General features: G+C 43.4%; 1 protein-coding gene across 1 annotated transcript in view; it reads right to left on the minus strand.

The window, feature by feature from the left end:
- LOC124594436 overlaps window positions 1–18,301 on the minus strand; it is an 822,371-nt gene that overhangs the window by 509,404 nt on the left and 294,666 nt on the right. Inside the window, exons 26-27 of the mRNA XM_047132812.1 lie at window positions 15,930–15,947; window positions 11,556–12,125 (exon numbers count right to left, since the gene is read on the minus strand). Of these exons, the coding sequence (XP_046988768.1) occupies window positions 11,556–12,125; window positions 15,930–15,947 (588 nt within the window). The remainder of the gene's footprint in view (window positions 1–11,555; window positions 12,126–15,929; window positions 15,948–18,301) is intronic.

The following is an 18,301-nucleotide window of genomic DNA, read 5'->3' on the forward strand; positions in this document are numbered from 1 at the left end:
CCGTCGCTTGCAGGAGTATAGGAAATCCCTTGCACTTGCGGACAAGTGTACATGGGAACTACAAATGGAAGCATTAGTACCCGCCTCAAAGGATAAAAATCCAATTGTAGTCTGGGTAGGCAGCAGATCAAGCACTAGGACCGGGAAACCAACAAATTCATTTCTCTGATACTGTGATTTCAGTAAGATCTAATTATTACTACGCTAGGATGTACAGAGGGGCCATAAAAATACAAAAGAACATAATTCAATAGGAAAGAGGAAGCATTCGAATTAGACGAACTGTGGGTTTACACGTACTAGAAACCGCTTATCGTAACACCAGACCACAACAGAAATACCTGCTTCTCACGCACGAAATGTGTGTTTTGTATTGCATTCAGCGAAGTAAGTTGCAATTGTACACACACTAGCCGATATTTTGACAATTTTCTGTTAGAACCGAAAACAAAAGATGAACTGTGTGTGTAGTGTAATGTAAAAAAATTCATTCCCACATAATCGTGAAAACACCTTTGAAATTATGAAACAGTCTTACATAGATTCTGGACAGTTTCTACATGCTGAGCACAGCTGCTTCGCGTCATCCACAACGTAATTTTGTAAACGTCTCTACGGAACGCCCCTTCATAGTTCTTTTTTTTGTTTTTGGTCATCAGTCATCAATCTTCTCACTGGTTTGATGCAGCCCGCCACGAATTCCTCTCCTGTGTTAACCTCTCCATCTCAGAGGAGCACTTGCAACCTACGTCCTCAATTATTTGCTGGATGTATTCCAATCTCTTTCTTCCTCTACAGTTTCTGCCCATTACACTTCCCTCTAGTATCATGGAAGTCATTACCTCATGTCTTAACAGACGTCCTATCATCTGTCCCTTCTCCTTATCAGTGTTTCCCACATATTTCTTTCCTCTGCGATTCTGCGCAGAACTTCCTCATTCCTTACTTTAGCAGTCCACCTAATTTTCAACATTCGTCTGTAGCACCACATCTCAAATGCTTCGATTCTCTTCTGTCCCGTTTTTCTCAGACTCCATGTTTCACTACCATACAATGCTGTACTCTAGACGTACATTCTCAGAAATTTCTTCCTCAAATTAAGGCCGATATTTGATACTAGTGGAGTTTTCTTGGCCAGAATTCCTTAACTTCATATACTTCGTGCCCATCAATCCTGTTAGTTTCTCGCTGTTCTCATTTTTACTACTTCTCATTACCTTCGTCTTTCTTCGATTTACTCTCAATCCATACTCTGTACTCATTAGACTGTTCATTCCGTTCAGCAGATCATGTAATTTTTCTTCACTTTCACCCAGGATAGCAATATCTTCAACAAATAGTAATACAGATATGCTTTCACCTTGAATTTAAATTCCACTCCTGAACCTAGCTTTTACTTACATCATTGTTTCTTCGATGTACAGATTGAACAGTAGGGGCGAAAGGTTACATTCTTGTCTCACACCCTTTTTAATACGAGCACTTGGTTCTGGTCGTCCACTCTCATTATTCTCTCTTGGCTGTTGTACATATTGTATATGACTTGTCTCTCCCTATAGCTTACCTCTACTTTTCTCAGCATTTCGAACATCTTGCACCATTTTACATTGTCATACGCTTTTTCCAGGTCGACAAATCCTATGAACGTGCCTTGATTTTTCTTTAGTCTTGCTTTCGTTATTAACCGAAAAGTCAGAATTGCCTCTCTCGTGCCTTGACCTTTCCTAAAGCCAAACTGAACATCATCTAGCGCTTCCTCAATTTTCTTTTCCATTCTTCTGTAAATTATTCTTGTAAGCGACTTGGATGCATGAGCCATTAAGCTGATTGCGCTGTAATTCTCGCACTTGTCAGCTATTGACCTCTTCGGAATTGTGTGAATGATGCTTTCCGAAAGCCAGATGGTAAGTCACCAGACTCATACATTCTACACACCAATGTGAATAGTCGTTTTGTTGCCTCTTCCCCCAATAATTTTAGAAATTCTGATGGAATGTTATCTCCCCCTTCTGCCTTATTTGATCGTAAGTCCTACTAAGCTCTTTTAAATTCTGATTCCAATACTGAATCCTCTATCTCTTCTAAATCGACTCCTGTTTCTTCTTCTATCACTCAGACAAATCTTCCCCCTCATACAGGCTTCCAATGTATTCTTTCTACCCATCCGCTCTTTCCTCTGCATTTAACAGTAGAATTCCCGTTGCTCTCTTAATGTTATCGCCCTTGCTTTTAATGTCACCGAATGTTGTTTCGACTTTTCTGCATGTGAGTCCGTCTTTCCGACAATTATTTCTTTTTCGATGTCTTCACATTTTTCCTGGAGCCATTTCGTCTTAGCTTCCCTGCACTTCCTACTTATTTCATTCCTCAGCGACTTGTATTTCTCTATTCCTGAGTTTCCCGAAACATTTGTGTACTTCCTCCTTTCATCGAGTAATTGAAGTATTTCTTCTGTCATCCACGGTTATTTCGCAGTTAGCTTCCTTGTACCCATGTTTTCGTTCCCAACTTCTGTGATGGCCCTTTTCAGAGATGTCCATTCCTCTTCAACTTTACTGCGTACTGAGCTATTCTTTACTGCTGTATCTGTAGCCTTAGAGAATTTCAACCGTATCTCGTCATTCCTTAGTACTTCCGTATTCCATTTCTTTGCGTATTGATTCTTCCTGACTAATGTCTTAAACTTCAGCCTACTCTTCATCACTACTGAATTGTGATCCGAGTTATATCTACTCCTGGCTATGCCTTGCAATTCAGTATCTGATTTCGGAATCTCTGCCTTACCATGATGTAATCTAGCTGAAATCTTCCCGAATCACCGAGGCTTTTCCAAGTATACCTCCTCCTCTTGTGATTCTTGAACAGAGTATTTCCTATTACTTGCTGAAACTTGATACAGAACGCAATTAGTCTTTCTCTTCTCGCATTCCTTGTCCAAAGCTCATATTCTCGTGTAACCTTTTCTTCTACTCCTTCCCCTACAACTGCATTCCAGTCTCCCATGAGTGTTAGATTTTCATATACCTTTACATACTGTTTTACCCTTTCAATATCCTCATACACTTTCTCCATCTCTTCGTCTTCAGCTTGCGACGTCGGCATGTGTACCTGAACTATCGTCGGTGTTGGTTTTCTGTCGATTCTGATAAGAACAACCCTATCACTGAACTGCTATCAGTAACACACTCTCTGTCCTACCTTCCTATTCATATAGAATCCTACTCCCGTTATGCCATTGTCAAAAGCGCTGCCAGATATCAGGGATTTTCTTATGTTGACCCGACTGTAGGAGTGTATAAGTAGTGAAGAATAAATAATAAGTGTATTAAAACTTCATGACTGATGTTGCATTTTTTCACGCACCTCAGCGTTCATGACATCATATCTCTAGAACTATGCGTTGTACAAGGATATATAGATAATTCAGCGGCATATGTCGATACTGCCTGTGAAATACGTTAAAAATAAAATTAGTAGCACAGAAGCAATACATTTAAACGTCATGCATAATGCGACAATTTTTCACGCATTTAAATGTTTAAGACGTCAAATAGCCTGAAATATTGTTGTTATTGTTGATTTATGCCCACTAAGTAACGCTTATCACTAGTTCTTCGATGCTCTCTTCCGGCAGAATATCTTTTGAGCCCTGCTGATAATTTCTCATTCCTCTCCTGACAAAGGGGCTTCCGAATTTTAGGGACTGTAGGTGGTGGGGTCCAAGACTCTACCATAGCACAAAATATGGAACGATCTTCTTAGTACTTCATTAAGCCACAGGCTTCCAGTCTTGTAGTTTTTAACCAATGAGAAGATCTTCTTGGTAAGCCTATTGTTGTTCATACGTTGTAGGTGCCCATAGAACTTGAGCCTCGTACGTCGCTTACTGGTTTTGGATGATTCTAACTGTTGATACAGTTCAGAATTAGACTTCAATCGGTAGGTGTCACCTGGGAGGAATCACGGGCCATGATTTTTCTTTTTTTTGAGAAATCGTCTTTCGGCTTTCTCCAGGTCATCCATCATGCCCTTTCTGTTCATCAAGATGGTCTCTGTGGCATACAGAAACTGTGCTCTGACAGCAGTTCTGTAATGTCAGACCTCAGCAGTCTTCGAAATGCACTTCTTTTTGTACAGATTGCGGTACAGATGGTATGCTGCGTTGAGTTTGTTACGCCTTTCCAAGATAGAGGTGCCGTCTCTACCACTGTGGTGAACCCATTCACCAAGATAACGAAAGTGATTGACCCTCCCAATCGTTCCATGTATAGTCGTCAAAGTGGTGTTACTGGAGTGCCGGTCATACGATATTTGTAACCCTGACTTCACCGCTATCTCATGCAGGGATTGGACAGCAACACAGCATCTTTAGAGTTGTTGGTAAAGATTGCAATGTCATCTGCGAAAGCAAGGCACCTTATCTCGATTCTTCGGGTCCCGGATTCAATGGTAACTGGTTTCATTCCTAAATTCCTCAGCGTACATTCTCAGGTTTTGATGACTTTCTCAAGCACTGTATTAAACAGAATGGGTGATCGATCCTGTCGTACCCCCGTTTTGATGTTGAAACTCCGAGATAGTTCTGCTCTGAACTTCACCTTAGAGGTCGTATCCGTGAGAGTCTTTTTGATGAGGGTGAGTGTGTTGTAATCCACACCTCGTTCTTGGAGTACTAAGATGAGTGTTTGCCGGTGAGTGGAATCATAAGCTTTCGCAAAGTCGACGAAAACCACGGTGAAGTTCGTACTCCTTTTTTGTTTCTGTTGGAGAATGGTTTTCAGACTGAAGATCTGCTCAGTATAGGACCTTCCACGTCGAAATCCTCCTTGATATTCACCAATTGTTTGATCACATTGAAGTTTTACATTGTCCACTAAAATCTTGGAGATCACTTTGTATCCTACTAGCAGCAGAGAAATCCCTCGGTAGATGTTGACGTCGCTGCCATCTTCTGAAGTATGATGGTTAGATGGTTATTACTCCACAGCGGTTGTTGCCTTTCATTAATGGATATATGTAACAAGTTTCGTTGAAACTGGTTCAGTGGTTTAGGAGGAGATGAACATACATACATCCATTTTTATAATATGTACTGATTTGAAAGTATTCCTTCATGAATAAGTTGTGGCTTATGCCAGCGAATAAGTGACAGTCTCCAGTTTTTACATTTACTGCGCAATAATTTATGTATCTTGATCGTTTATTAATGCTTGGAACTCAAAAATATAACTTTTTCCTTAATTAAGTAAAAAACAATTAAAAACATACTTTCGGCTGCAGCGCTAATGTCATTCGAAACTGTCAAAGCAACAATATCCCAGGCACTGAGTGTTGCAACCGTAGATGATGAGTTGTGGCTTAACTCAACTCAAGCTGCAAGGATTCAGTTAACAAGACTGCTGCATCCTGGGTAAATATATTGTCGTAGAATTATTACAGCCAATGCGAATAGCGGCAATCTTGTCACGAAGCACCTGCGAGAGAAATCGTCGCTGCTGCCTCCTAACCACGGGCGTATTTAGGCCCAGGCGGACTAGGTGGCTGTCTAGGACGGTGGATTTTAAGGATGGTTTAAGAAGTCGCGTCCACATCGGCTACGGCGCGCCACGAAAAACCAAGAAATGAGGTTCGGCGAATCGCAGAGCAGCCGGTGAGAAGTCAAACTGCGCCGCTCTGCGCAACAACCAACCAGTTCCGCGCAGTGTCGGCACATCAAAGGAAGTAGTTCTTTCGTGCACAGCTCTGTTTGGACAGCATTTCTCGCTTCTCATTTTTATTGACGGGCGCGCACACACTGGAACGTTGTTACGGACTTACGAGGACTCCGCTCGATACTATGCGGTTCCGCATCCTCTGCGCTGCTGGTTTTTTTTTTTTTTTTTTTTTTTAAACATTTCATTAGCAGCTCTTGTAAAAAAATGCGAACTTAAATCACAATGAAATGGATATGGATAACATTGGCATCAATCATCTCAGATCTCATGAATGGTATAGTTAGGCAACGAGAAAAGGTAAGGTTTTGCTTTAGTAATGACGTTACGTTGTGACAATGAGATCAGTGCCTTCTCCTGTGGTATACGTTAGGAAGGCAGATCTCGCTGTTCATCAACTGACCTTTGTGGCGGGATACAGTGTCAGCGCTGTCGTAGGAGTAACCAGTGTTGACACTCAACAATGCCCCTTCAAATTCAAAGAAAATACCGCCAGTCATTCTAGCAGACTGGCGCCTGGCTGGCAGTTCAGTTTAATTCGAAACTCTATGGGGTACAATTGTTTAGTTCATAATTTATCTTTCAATATTAATTAAAATGAGCGACACTCGAGGAAGATAAAGTGGTTCTCAATGGCGGAAACTCACGAAAGATAAGGCAATAAAGAAAGAAGAAATTGTGAGAAAGAGTGCAAAAACCGATGTGATATATAAAAACAAAGCCAGCTAGTTTCAGCTCGCGCTCAGGTCTAGAAACATCAGACTGCAATGATATGGTGAACAGTATCGAAAACAGTGCAGCATATGGTGTATCTCAGTCAAGTGTTTTCGAGATTAGAAAAAATTTCGGAGGACCCATAAGACGAATATAAAATGAATGGCGACAGTGATACCTTCGCGATTACGTCGCTAATCAAGGTCATGTGGCACAGAATATGGATCGTAATTTCAGTAATTCGTGCAGGCAATAAATTGACTTTCCGAGGTACTTAAATAAAGGATTGCTTTTCAGAACGATAAGGAATGGCGTGAAACAACGAAGACTATTTTTTGTATACTCTCAAAGCAAAGGTAATGTATTTTGTGTCGTATGCTTATTGTTTAATCTAACATCACAGTCTGCCAAACCTAATACGGGATTTAATGACTGGCAAAACAGTCAGTCTCGATTAACTGCCCGTGAAAATTCATCTGAATGTAGGAAATGTGTGATAACTTTAAAAACTAGAGGACAAATCACGTGGAGAATGGATAAGAAACTAACATCTCAGCTTCAGACAGATATAAAATATTGGAGGGACGTCTTAAAACGAGTTAACGAGTTGCTGCCGTGGTCAGGAGCTATTCCATTCAAGGTTCATCTGTCAGCATTCACAACAATGAGTTTGTGTCAACACATTGCGGAAATTTCAATATTTTTCTAATTTAAAATATAGAACATGTAAACAAAGAAATGGTAGCACATCCTATCTTTCTTTTCAAAAATGTGAAGGGTTTATATCAGTTCTAGCAGAAAGGTTAGTGAATTACAATGTAGATGAAGTGAAGGAAATTAAATATATTTACACCACATTAGACTCCACCCCCGATGTTACGAATATGGGTCAGCTGTCTTTTGTTATAAGATATTTATCAAAAGATGGGCTTCCCGTTGAAAGATTTACCTGTTTTTTTTCCAAATGCAGTAGAATTACCTTATTCACTAACAAATTTATTAAGTAAATATGATTTGGACATTCACTTAAGCAGAGGTCTCTCATATGACAATGCGAATAATATACCTGGAACTTACGCTGGTCTCCAAGCTAGTATTAAACAAATCAGCCATCTTGCTGTTTACATTCTGTGTGCAGCTCACTGCTTTAACATAGAAGAATCGTATGCAGCTTCTCTGCTGAGACGAGTCAAAATTAAGCAGTTCAGTCTCCGTAAAACGAACTTCAGAAATATGCTGGTCAGGGGGCTATAGTCTCAATGATAACTAGGTATAAATAATATGGGCTTTGGAAGTTATTCAGGACGACGAAACTCAGAAAGTTTGACTAAGATGAGAGGTGACTGGAATAGTGGGTAGTCTGCAGAGTCTGGAAACTGCGATAATGACAAATTTTTTCTCAGTGACATTGAAGATATTTAATGCTCCACGTATATTGTTGCAAAATGTTGATATCGATATTGTGATTGCAATAAATTTGTACGATTGTTCACTTGAATATGTTCGAGAGACTCGTTCTATGTAAGATACGTATGAAAACACTGGCATCGAAAAGAGAAAGATAACTACTTACAAAAAACTTAGCGGCACAGACTATTACAGTGCAGGAACACATAAAATGGCTCAAATGGCTCTGAGCACTATGGGACTCAACTGCTGTGGTCATTAGTCCCCTAGAACTTAGAACTACTTAAACCTAACTAACCTAAGGACATCACACACATCAATGCCCGAGGCAGGATTCGAACCTGCGACCGCAGCAGTCGCACGGTTCCGGACTGCGCGCCTAGAACCGCGAGACCACCGCGGCCGGCGAACACATAAAAGATTACGTCCCCAAGTGCATAAGCAGAAGAGTAGTGACCGCAAATAAATGAATCAAGAAACTTCGATTAAGAATAGAGATGTTAATTTGCTAGGCACCTGTATGTTCTTTCAGAGCTAAATCGCAGAAGGAAATTTCTGTTACTTACTATCTGTTAATCTCAGATATCAAGGAAGAAGACTACATTAACAAGCACAAAGAGAAGGTATACTTAAAGAATGTGACATTTTTACTGACAAAAAACGGAATATCCGTCTACCCCAGGAAAAAATTACATATTACTGCAAGAAGAATACAATTTTCGCAGCGGAAGAGTTCTTCAAAATTTAATATGTCACAACTTACTTCAGAGAAGCTAATTTTATTTATAGTAGTACATTTTTTCCCTCAAGGACGAAAGAAAAATTTTGAGTTTTATTTTTATAAGAAAACCTATCATTATAGAGGGACTACACGGAGAGAACAGCAGTGAAGCCTGGCCGAGAAACCGAAATATGGTGAGCGAAAGAGGTTCTGAGAGGGGAGTACGGATGCCAAAGAAACTGAAAGTGGTCTAAAGGTTAGTATCGCTGCCTCTAGATTAGGTTCGACACCCGGATGGATCTGAGTGTTTTCTTTTCGCTCCGAGTCTGCGTGTTTGTGTCATCATCATAATTTCATATCATCATCATCATTGATGTGCAAGTCGCCAAGTGAAATGACGTCAAATATAAAGTTGGTTCTTAGGTTCGTAGCGTTTTTGTTTTACATGTTGGTATTTCGGTTGCTGTGGGTTCATTTATCGAATGTTATTTTTGCTGTTTGAGCTTACATACAGTCATTTTGTTATTTGGAGATAGTGAATGGAGCTGCAGACGTTAGAAAATGGAGTGCCAACGTTTCCCACATGGCCTTCTGTTTGAGTTCAGTAGAAGGGTGACAGAAGCAGAGGCAACCAGATACATTTTCATCGTGTATGGGGACAATGCCATTGGACAGAGAACGATTAGAAAATGTTTTTCTCGTTCTAAGGAGGATCGTTTTGACATTAGTAACCCTCCACGTTTAGGAAGATCTTCACGGTTTGATGAAGATCTATTAAACACAATAATCCACAATGAACCATGTCAGTGCACTCTAGAATTTGCAAATGGGACGAACTGTGATCATTCCACCATCGTGCGAGATTTGCATATAATAGAAAAGGTTCTAAAATCGGTTACATGGGAAATTCGTGCTCTACGCCAAAATCACAGAAATCCGAAGGCGGCCAACGTGCATGTCTGCTTGCTTGTCATCAACTGGTTCGTGAACAAAACCGACAACTCCTATACTGTTGGCGAGAAATGTTGCCTTTAAGCTAACATATAAGGAAAAGAAAGGGATGGCTGAGCCCGAAAAAAGCAGCAACTCCCCGTATAAAGACCTGTGCGCATCCTTTAAAGATGATGTTATACATATGGTGGAACAGCGACGATTTGGTGTACTACGAATTACTTCCTCGAGGTGTAACCATCATGCTAACGTTTATTAGCAGCAACTTAGATGTCTTGCACAGGCAATCCAACAACAATGAGCAGGAAGATCGCGTCAAGTGATGCCACTCAGCAATAACTCCTCTCTCCCCTCACACAGGAATTGTGCTGGGAAATCATTTCGCACCCGCTTTATTCACTCATCTTGCGTCCTCATATTTTCACCTTTTTCCATTCTCTATAGAAGCAACTTCAAGAAACTCTTTTTCCGGCTGAAAATTCGCTCCGAATACTGTTCGACGCGTTCTTCACCTCAAAACCACGAGATTTCTACGGCCGTGGAATCGAAAAGTTACCTCAGCGTTGACAGACAATTAGAAACAGTGAAGGAGAATAAACACTAATGAGCCAAAACATTGTGACCATTGTCCACCACAAGGTTTTGTGCTGCCTGGTGGCGCTGAGCACACGTGACGCGGTAAGAGAAGTGTATGAGCGGAGAAGAGACGAATGGGGAATCATTCTAGCGGCTAGAAGTGGCGCAAATGTGGAAATCTGCCGATTTAGGCGACTTTGATAAAAGCAAGATCGTTGTGGCCCAGCGTCTGGGACGCGAGCATCTCGGAAATGGCGAAGCTGTTCGGCTCGGCTGTTTGCATGCTACTGTCATGAGCATCTATGGAAAGTGGTTGAAGGATCCTAAAACCATGAGTAGGCAACAAGAAGTTGGACATCCACATCTCATCACAGAACATAGCGGTCGGGGGCTTTCTCGCTCTCTAAAGTTGGATAGGCGGCGATCTGTTGCACATCTGTCGACAGAGAACAGTGCTGGAGCAGGCGCAACTGTTTTGGAGCTCACCCTTCAGCGCAGAATGTTAACCATGGTGTTTCCCAACAGAGGACCCCTATGCGTGCCCACGTTGACCCACCAACACCGTCAGTTACGATTACAGTGGGCACAGGATCATCGAGATACGACTGTGGATCAAGGGAATCGTGTCACCTGGCCGGATGAAGCCCATTCACTGCTAAACCAGGTCGATGGCCGTGTTGAGATACGCCGTAATCGAGGCGAACGTTTGCACGAAACATGCAGCGCGCCATGGAAGCAGTATTATGTTTTGGGAGACATTCACCTGGGCTGCCATGGGACCTGCGGTAGTAATCTAAGGCACCATGACAGCTGTGGACTAAGTGAACATTATTCGGGACCATCTGTAACCCCTTGATGTCTTCGTCAACGGCGATGGTAATCGTCCAGCAAGATAACTGACCGTGTCAAAATCCCAGAATCGTGCTGCAGTGGTTTGAGAAACATAACAGTGAGTTGATGTCTTGGCCATCACATTCGGCTTATCTATATCCGATTAAACCCAAGTGGGACAGTATCGGGTGCCAGCTCCGTGCCCACAAACCAAGCGCCCGTAAAGTACGTGAAGTCTGCGACTTTAGTGTAGGCATCTGGTGGCACAAACCTCTGGAAACCTATTAAGTACTTGTCGAGTCCATCGCACGCAGAATCACTGCTGAACTGCGTTTCAGAAGTGGACCAAACGCTTATAACTAGGTGGTAATAATATTTTGGCTCATCAATATAATGTTGGTGACAAAAGTCTTTGTTATGCTTATCTTTTGTGTTTACTAAACTTAGGGAAAAACGCTACGAACTTATCCAGTAAACCAATAGAAAGAGTTACACCACGATGCGTAACAACCACGGGGTCTCCCACCCAATAATACCACACAAACCTTTCATTTCATTTCTTACAATATTTTCTTTAATTTGTTTCTCACTCACAGCTATCTGACTCAACAGCGTTGTCTTGTATTACAGGAAGCTACACTCACCTCAAGAAAGTTGAGGATGGCCCTGTGCCAGGGAGGCACCTCCACCAGGATGCAGGCGGGGCTGTCGCGGCGGCGGCCGGACCGGTCCGAGGGGCTGAGGCTGGAGCGCCGGCTGCCGGAGCCGCCGCGGTCGCCGCCCCCGCCGCCCCCCGGCGCCGCCCCCGCGCCAGGCGCCGCCCCCGAGCCGGCCCCCGACACTGCCACCGGAGCCAGCCCCACGGCGGCGCGCTCCTCGACGGGCGTGGTGGCTGCGGCCGGGCTGTGGTCGCCCGCGCCGGGCAGCGCCCCCGCAGACCGGCCCCTGTGCAGGCGGCCGCCCCCGCCGCCCCCGCCGCCGGGCCACGGCGCCCACGCGTCGGGCAGCGTGAGATAGCGCGACGACGAGTTCTCGTAGGAGACGCGCGGCATTGAGCGCGAGCGTGGCCGGAGGTGCGGCCGGCCGGCGAGGAACTCGGCCGCCGCCGCCACCGGGTCCGGGTGGTCCGGAGAGTCGAAGTCGGGCAGGTTCTGCAGCTGCTTCTGGAACGCCAGGATCTCCTGCTCTGGCGTGTCGCCGCGTCGGTGCGACCCCTGCAGACAGGCACATACAGAGCGACTCTCAGGTGGGCCTCCTGTTATTCTTTCGTCTACAAACAGTGTAACTTTTGCAGACAGAAGTTGTCAGCAATCATTCCTACTATGAGGCAATCCGTCAGCATCACCACTGGTCATATTCAAAGTATGACTGTCCGCGATGCTAGATCGTAACCTGTCGGCCTGGCTGTTGGCGGGAATGATTACATCTACATACATACTCCGCAATCCACCATACGATGCGTCGCGGAGGGTACCTCGTACCGCAACTAGCATCTTCTCTCCCTGTTCCGATTCCAAACAGAACGAGGGAAAAATGACTGCCTATATGCCTCTGTACGAGCCCTAATCTCTCTTATCTTATCTTTGTGGTCTTTCCGCGAAATGTAAGTTGGCGGCAGCAAAATTGTACTGCAGTCAGCCTCAAATGCTGGTTCTCTGAATTTCCTCAGTAGCGATTCACGAAAAGAACGCCTCCTTTCCTCTAGAGACTCCCACCCGAGTTCCTGAAGCATTTCCGTAAAACTCCCGTGATGATCAAACCTACCAGTAACAAATCCAGCAGTCCGCCTCTGAATTGCTTCTATGCCCTCCCTCAATCCGACCTGATAGGGATCCCAAACGCTCGAGCAGTACTCAAGAATAGGTCGTATTAGTGTTTTATAAGCGGTCTCCTTTACAGATGAACCACATCTTCCCAAAATTCTACCAATGAACCGAAGACGACTATCCGCCTTCCCCACAACTGCCATTACATGCTTGTCCCACTTCATATCGCTCTGCAGTGTTAAGCCCAAATATTTAATCGACGTAACTGTGTCAAGCGCTACACTACTAACGGAGTGTTCAAACATTACGGGATTCTTTTTCCTATTCATCTGCATTAATTTACATTTATCTATATTTAGAGTTAGCTGCCATTCTTTACACCAATCACAAATCCTGTCCAAGTCATCCTGTATCCTCCTACAGTCACTCAACGACGACACCTTCCCGTACACCACAGCATTATCAGCAAACAGTCACACGTTGCTATCCACCCTATCCAAAAGATCATTTATGTAGATATAAAACAATCAGCGGACCTACCACACTTCCCTGGGGCACTCCAGATGATACCCTCACCTCCGATGAACACTCACCATCGAGGACAAAGATTTACTTGAAAATGGTGATGACGAATCCCTCTGGATGGCTTCGCTGTTGGCGAAGAAGGTTTTTTTTTCAACTCTGCATGAAGACAACTAGCGCTCGCTATCTGAGAAATTTTGCGCGGATGTAGTGATTCACTCAATCCTCTTAGCCGTACCCACGACCCCAAACGCGCAACGAAATTTGGTTACGCAGCTGAGGCCGCGGGAACCGTTGCCCTTGCGGCTTCCCGTGGAGGAGGGGCTGTGTGCCGATCTTGTATCCTTTTTTGTTTATGATACAGCTATCATTACTTTTTGGAATTATAGTACATGAAATTTCGAAACGGAAAAATATAAAATTTTAATTGTTAAGAACAGAAAGAAAAGAAAATGGGAAAGATTAGTGTGTCTCCCCACCGGCGCTGCTGGGGTGGGAGGGGGAGGGGGAGTGGTCTCGGAATGTGTCACCGATCCCGACGTCCATGCACAGCACGTTCCACTGTTAGTTTATCACACGAGATCATTCACGACACTGATGTCACGATTCGAGACACCTATAGCATAACTGTTCTAATATCTAAGTTTTGTTGTTGTTTTTGTAATGTGTGTCTGTGTTGGATAGATAGATTAGTTGTGTTACAGTTATTCTACGTTAATACTGTCCAATTACAGGTTTAACGTGGCGCCTGCTACAATAACTGGCCAACAATCTATCATAGTAAACTTATTGACAGTTTCCTGTTCTACTTTATCTGTGTGCTACTATTTCTACGTCTAGTGTCGTTTGTTGTGCGTGTTGAGTGTTATTTTTGGCGCGCATAATATGCGCGCTAATTGTCTAAATTACCTGTTCTACAGTTTTGCTTTATTGATGTAATCAGTTCCATGTGGTGGACCCTATTTAATAAATCAACAGTCTAGCTTGTCTGTGTATTTTTATTTCGTCATTTAATGTCGCGTAGGGCTGTCTATTACGTACATTTTACTGTTCATTTGTCTTGTCGCTGGTGTTAATGTCAGAGGAATCATTTTTGCTGCAGTCTTCATCTAGGCTAACTTATTCGTCTCGCCGTCGTCTAACACGATGTCGATAAGGCTCATTTCTTTGTAGATAGTGTGTTCAGTTTTGGGGATGTGATCTGTGTGTTTGTGTAATAGCTCTCATTTGAAGAATGAAATTTTGCCATCAGACCATGTATAAATTTTTTTATCTTTCGCATTACCAGTTTCGGGCATTGCCCATCCTCAATTGTGCCTTCAGTAATACACGTTATTAAATCGTCGTCATTCATTTAAAAATCGCGTGCCACGCACAACTTTGGAAACCGCTTTCGTCGAACGTCCTCATCTTGCAGTATTTCCTAGGAAAGGCACTGTATAACCTCATTCAACTGAGTTCGTTGAGTGAGGCTATACACATGTTTCGTAGGAAATATTCCAAGATGAGGATGTTTGACGACTGTGCTTTGCAAAGTTGTGCGTGGCACGCGATTTTTAAATTAATGACGACGGTTTTGCCACGTTAGTTACTGGAGACACACTTGAGAAAACACATTGCCTCAAACCGGTAGTGCGAAATATATATATATATATATCCTGGTAGAGAAATATCATTCTTCAGATTTCTTGAGGCTGTGGTGCCCACACAGAAAAAAATAATACTTCCCATTTGCCTTCGCGACTGAATGTGTCTTGTAGTGTCTCTGTGGCAATCCCTTGTACGTTTCTAAGTAAGTTGCTGTACCGCTCACAATACTATTCTAAGATGACTGCCTGGAAATGGTCACCAGTGTTCATACTTTGTCTGTGGCTAGTTTGGCCATGACCAATGGTGATGCCAAATCCACGCCTGTCAGCTTGGCTATGGAAGGAATGATTTCTTGGAACAGGTGATTTTGGGTCCCAGTGTGGTAGCTTGGCTGTTGACAAGAATAATTATTTGAGAACAGTAATGCCAGATCATAGCTAGACGGCTTGGCTACGGCAGGAGTGATTCCGGTTCCTGGTGTGGTAGCTTGGCTGTTGACATGAATGACTGCTTAAAAATAGTGACAACAGAACCAGGTGTACAACTCGGCTCTTAGTGGGGATGAGTACTTCAGAGTGGTGACCCTAGATCTCAGCTTGAGAGCTTGGCTTTTGACGGGAAAGACTGCTTGAAAACAGTGATGTCAAATTGCAGGGTGACAGCTTGACTGTTGGCAGGAATGACTGCTGGAGAATGGTCACCATTGATCATAGTTTGGAGATACCGTATTTCTGACTAACAGCTTCGCTGATGGCAGGAATGGTAATTTGAAACTTGTAGCTGGAACGGTAATGAGATCAATAAACAAAATGAAAAACTGTAGTTGCGGAACGTTCATAAAAAAAACTGTTTGCCTGCTAAGGGCCCTCCAACGAAATACTCCTTCAAAGGAAGTGAGAAGGTCTTGTCTTGAGGCAGGTCCTGACTGAGTAATATGTATGAGATACGAGTTTACGTGCTTATTTTTTATAGCAAAGAAATGCTTTGTTCATTGCGATTGGGTCCTCAATTGCGATAAAGTGTTTAAATGATTGCATGCCGCCAGCAGCTGTCATTTTTCCTTTAGACTGTACAATTTCGATATTTCACCATTAGCAAATATTTATGACACATCCATATGCATCATCTTTGTAAGCGGACTACATCGACTTTGTGTACCTGTGTATACTTTAGCGTTAGTTCTCTGCAACAGCTGTTTTGCAGTCGCATGGCCACATTAAACACTGTCCTGCAGTATGTTCAATATGATGGAATTTTTAAAAACTGTGATGTGTATCTGTAGGAATGGGACCAGCGTTTTCAATTTTTTGACCATTACTACACCTACACTCGAAGGTACAATAGCGATGGATGCGATTTAAATATACACAGGCGATTTTTTTTGTAGTACGTTATATTTTTCTTGGCATTTATTACGATCTGGTCTCTTTTTATTTAACGTGTTTCTATTAGGTCACTGTCTTATCTGTTTGCTTGTACGGTACAAATTTTGCAGTTGATTTGAAGCTAACTTCCTGATGTGGTAGAGTCTTGAAAACATCAACATAGGTCAGAACTTGATGACAATGTAATGTGAACTCGGTTTCTTGTCTGTTGTGTGGTGGAGGGTACTATGAGTGCCACTGCTGTTTTCCCCTTTTCCTGTCCCAGTCGTGAATATTTCGCCGTAAGAACGACTGATGATGAGCCTCCGCGTGAGCTCGATGCTCTCTAACTTTTACTTTCACAATATTTTTACGAGATATACGTAGGAGGAAGCAATATATTGGCTGATTCACATGTCTTTGTTGTAATTTCATAAAAATGTTTGAAAGCAATTGAAAACTTCAGACAGACAATACTAAAAAGTAGGCGTTAATTACGTGTATAATTTTTTAATCTAACATATTTTGGTTCAAAAATGGTTAAAATGGCTCTGAGCACTATGGGACTTAACTTCTGTGGTCATCAGCCCCAGAACTTAGAACTACTTAAACCTAACTAAGCTAAGGACATCACACACATCCATGCCCGAGGCAGGATTCGAACCTGCGACCGTAGCGGTCATGCGGTTCCAGACTGAAGCGCCTTTAACCGCACGGCCACACCGGCCGGCAATCTAACATATTTTAAAACGGACTAAAACCATAAAACAATTCCTCCTAGCCCGGTACAGATTCCTAGCACATCACAAATAGACCTGAAACTTTTTGTGCGTGTGAAATTTTTATGACAACACTTGTGAGATTTAAAACGAAAAGCATGGGGCGAACGCAATAGATTACAGTAAGGAATGTAGAGAGTAGGTGTCAGTGAGCAAAATCACGCAACAGTCCGTGTCATTCTGCAGTGCAATAAAATTAGTTACTTAGCTGAACAACTCATACATCGATTACCTACTGCATGCACTCCACGTTTCCCGTTTCAGATTTTAGCTATTAAAAATTCACAAGCACAGATTTTCACGACTATCTGTATAGCGTTATGAATCTGTCTGGGGCTAGGATGTACACCCGTGGTGTAGGGGTAGCGTATTGACTACCTATCAAAACGTTCTGGGTCCTTAATTCGAACTCAGCAAGTGTTTGTATTTTGGATAAAAATTATAATCAATGACATACGAAGACTTCCGGCATAAGGAGTCACTGTCGCCCTACCAACGGGCATGTAAAAAGGGCGGAGGAGCGGACAGAGGTTCAGGACCCTCTTTTGCCCTTGGGGTGGGAAACTGCCTCTAAAATGCGGAAGAATCAGCAATGATCAACAGCATGAGGAAGCAGAAGGCAATGGATACCACAGCATTAAAGACACATAATATGTATAGACAGGACATGTGGCGTACATGATGTTTCCACTCGATTCCCTGATTGCAACGAAGTGATGTCTGGCAAAAGTTTGCTGCAGATTTCCTGCACGCCATGCACAATAACAGCGGCTACTGGAACAGATGGCTATCTCGCCATAATCACCAGTCGCAGAGCTCATCACCACAGTCTGCCTCTGTCGCAGATGGGAGGACCTGGAGGCCTTTCTGTTCCACCAGGGTCACGGCACCTAAGTCCCTGACATTCCGGCAGACTGAATAGGGCGTATGTGGATGGCAGGCAAATATCGTCGAACTCCACGGTTACATGGCAACCGTCATAGCGGTACGATGGATGACGAATAAGAGTGGTCAGCGAGAGGTGACAGACCACCTCCCAAGTCGGCGTGTGGAATTTCAGTACGCCGCTGGAGTCTCTGTGTTCACAGAATCGGCGCATTTCAGCGCGGCTGTACCGCGGCGTTGCTGTACAGCCGGAGCCGCGGGTACCACAAGCGGCGAACCGCCAGTGCAGCAGCCGGCTGGAACGAGGTGTGCCGTGTCAGCCGCCGTGAGCGGGCTTAAGGCCGCTTCCGACGCGATTCCGCAGCGGGAATTGGCAGACGATGCCAACCACGAGTCAAGACGATACCTGTATTTTTATGGAAATAAATAACTAATTCTGGAACTTCTTTCACTGATGAGGGGACCCTGTGGGAGGTGCATCTCG

Source organism: Schistocerca americana, chromosome 2 (genome assembly GCF_021461395.2).
Source record: "Schistocerca americana isolate TAMUIC-IGC-003095 chromosome 2, iqSchAmer2.1, whole genome shotgun sequence".
Classification (NCBI taxonomy): Eukaryota; Metazoa; Arthropoda; class Insecta; order Orthoptera; family Acrididae; genus Schistocerca; species Schistocerca americana.